This window comes from Protobothrops mucrosquamatus, unplaced genomic scaffold (genome assembly GCF_001527695.2).
Source record: "Protobothrops mucrosquamatus isolate PMUCROS unplaced genomic scaffold, P.Mucros_1.0 scaffold141, whole genome shotgun sequence".
Classification (NCBI taxonomy): Eukaryota; Metazoa; Chordata; class Lepidosauria; order Squamata; family Viperidae; genus Protobothrops; species Protobothrops mucrosquamatus.
In genome coordinates this window covers 111,931-115,205 of record NW_015386507.1, presented here as the reverse complement: position 1 = coordinate 115,205, position 3,275 = coordinate 111,931, and the positions used below count along the sequence as shown (strand labels likewise).

Genomic DNA, 3,275 nt, shown 5'->3' with positions numbered 1-3,275 from the left:
CACGAGTCCTAAAAGAGCCAAGGTTGCCTACCCCTGGCATAGCCCATCCTCCCCAGCCGGTCTCCCGGGGGTGGCGGGTGGGAGGGAAGGAGGGCGGGAGTCCTTGCGCGCGCCCTCCCGTGCACGCGCGCCCCCTTCAGCGCCGCCTCTCCCCGCAGGGCGGATGGCCGAGCCGAGCGAGCCGGAGCGCGCCCTGCGCCGCCGCCTGCCCCGCCGCCTGCCCCGCCGCCGGGGCGACGTCTACGTGAACATGCGGACCGACTTCAGGGCGCAGCTGGGCCGCTGCCAGAAGCTGCTGGCGCCCGGCGGGGGCTGCGCCGAGCTGTGCATCCACGGGCTGGGCCTGGCCATCCCGCGCGCCATCAACATCGCCCTGCAGCTGGAGGCGGCCGGCGGCGGCGCCCTCCGCCTGGCCGCCAACACCTCCACCGTCCAGCTGGCCGACGGCGCCGAGCCCGAGGGCGACCGCGAGGAGCCGCTGACCCGCGCCCGGCACAACTCCGCCATCCACATCCGCGTCCTGCGCGCCGCCCCGGAGTAGCCGCCGGAGGAGGAGGAGCGCCTGGGGACCCCCACCCCGACCCAAAAGGGTCCCCTTGGAAAGAGACTTGGGGAGGGGGTGCCCTCTTTGTGTCCCCCCCCACCCTGGAATTAAAACTGCCAATAAAGGAGAATATTGAAACGCGTGTGAATAGTAGTAGCGGGGCTGCTGCTTTGATCTCCCAGCTTGGCCATGTGGCTGCAAATGTTTCGTCTCCATTGGGGGCAGGGTGTGGGGGGATAGGGGGATACATCTCAGTGCGCTGGGAATGGTGCTCAAGGAGACTATTTGTAGCTCCAGGTTGAAAGGAGGGGTCCTCGGGGGGGGTGCTCTCTGAGTTGGGGGTGGGGGTTTGCAGACGTTTCATGATCCAGCTAGGGAACGACATCGGTGCTAGGAGGAGGAGGCAGATGACGATTATGGGGTCCTTGGTGGTTTCTGAGCTGGGTGGTTTTCTTGCAGACGTTTCATGACCCATCTAGGGAACGACATCAGTGCTAGATGAAGCCCATCAATGATCATCAGAGTGAGGACATCGCCTAGCTCAAGGGTAGGCAACTTTGGCCCCTTCATGACTCGTGGACTTCAACTCCCAGAATTCCTAGCCAGCATGGGGGAACTATGGCCCCTTCATGACTGGTGGACTTCAACTCCCAGAATTCCTGAGCCAACACGGCTCAGCTTGGAAGTCCCTCCCTTTCCCCTCAGCGTGGCTGGCTCAGGAATTCTGGGAGTTGAAGTCCACGAGTCATAAAAGAGCCGAGGTTGCCTACCCCTGCCCTAGCTGGGTCCTGAAATGTCTTGAAAATAGTCATGACCCCACGATCCTCCTCCTCCTCCCCTCTGCAAACCCCACTCCCTTCTGGCACTGATGATGTTACTTAGCTGGGTCATGAAACATTGGCAAGGAAACCCCCAAGCTCAGAGAGCACCAAGGACCCCACAGGCCAGCCCTGGTGTGTTTTAGATGGAGCCCTGCTTCCGGATTCCGTGTGTGGGGTTGAGGCGCCAGGAGATTGGGTTTGGGGGGGGACAGAGGGGGTTAAGTCTGCGAGGGAGGGCCCCAAAGGCATTTCCGGGATGGAAGGGGTGTCTCTGCCCAGCCTCATTCCCTAAGGATTCATCTCCCGGTATGTGCCTGGGCAAGGGGTCCGTGGCAGCTGCCCCTTTCTCTCTGCCCCCCAAGTGGTGGGGTCCTGCGACTGCTGCGTTCCTCTCAGCCCAGCTAAGGGGTGGCCTCAATCAGCAGCCAATGATTGGGGAGCCCTTGGCAGCCTCGAAGCCCAGCGGGCCTTCGGGGAGCCCCCCACCCCACCCAACCGGCTTTGCTTCCTCTACCCGCCACAGCAGCTGCGACATTCTGCTTGGAAGGAACGCCTGCTTGGTTGGGGGTCCTTGCAGCCTGGCAGCATCAGCCCCCGCCCCCTTCTTGGTCTTTAATGGGGGGGGTGGCTGTTAATGGGAAAGGAGGGGCTGTGTCCCCTGTACAGAAGCCGGTTCCCCTTTTTCTCAACATGACTTGAAACGGTCATCAGTCTGAGTGAGACTTCTGCATTCTGTGAGTATTTTAAGACGGGTGTCCAACCTTGGCCACTTTAAGACTTTGTGGACTTCAACTCCCAGAATTCCTTAGCCAGCAAGGCTTTCCCAGAATTCAGCATGGACAGGACGGGAACATAGGTGGCTGGGCTACTTTATCACATTTTTTGATAAGCAGTGTTTCTCAACCTTGACAATTTTAAGGCATGTGGACTTCAACTCCCAGAATTCCACAGCCAGCATTGCTGGCTGTGGAATTCTGGGAGTTGAAGTCCACATGCCTTAAAATTGTCAAGGTTGAGAAACACTGTGATAGAGTAACTTGGAGGCAAGGCGGGGACTGCCGAGCGTTTCTGAAAATGTATTGACTTGGATTATTTTTTTTTCTGCTTGTGTATGTAAATGCATCATATTGGTATTTGTTGTTTAATTACAAAAATCAATAAAAAAATTATTAAAAAAAAAATTTCAGCAAAGAGAGAAAAAAAGCTAGCTGTGGAATTCTGGGAGTTGAAGTCCACAAGCCTTAAAAGGGGCCAAAGTTGGACACCCCTGATTTCAGTGAAGTCCAGCGGTCTTTCTTCTCAAACAGCTCAAAAAATATTGCGCCGTGGCTGTGCCAAAAAAGCCACGTGCCGCCCATGTCTGGAAGACCTATAAGTTGACCCAACGAATGCTCGGAATCGGAGGGGATTCCCACATGTCTTCCTGGGGTGAGAGCTGGGGCGGGAGGGGTTGACCTCTGCTGTTGTGTAAGAGCGTTGTGTCATCCAGGCTGCGTGTGAGAAGACAGCCTTATCTCAGCGGGCCGGAAATAGCGATTTTTCCACTGCCCGGCTGAGGTGGCACTGCCGATAAGAGGCTGGTTGGGGAGGGGGGGCAGAAGCAGCCCTGACGTCTTCACCCCTCCCGGAATTGTGCTGCTGGGGAGATGAGGAACGGAGGGCTTTCCTTCCTGCAAGGGGTGCGCACACACACACACACACACACACACATACACACACTCCTGCCCAGGTGAGCATCCAGAGTGGCAAGCCTTGTCTGACTTTGGGGCTTCTTCAATGCCTTGGTAAGGCCACACTTGGAATACTGCATCCAGTTTTGGTCACCACGATGTAAAAAAGAGGTTGAGACTCTAGAAAGAGTGCAGAGAAGAGCAACAAAGATGATTTAGAGGTCTGGAGGCTAAAACATA

The 3,275-nt window shown here is 57.2% G+C and overlaps 1 protein-coding gene across 1 annotated transcript; it reads left to right on the top strand.

Moving 5' to 3' along the window:
• The first annotated feature begins 163 nt into the window (after positions 1-163).
• On the top strand, positions 164-541 carry POP7 (POP7 homolog, ribonuclease P/MRP subunit). Its single transcript, XM_015813142.1, has one exon. The coding sequence runs from the start codon at positions 164-166 to the stop codon at positions 539-541; it is 378 nt and encodes a 125-aa protein (XP_015668628.1).
• Positions 542-3,275: the final 2,734 nt, after the last annotated feature.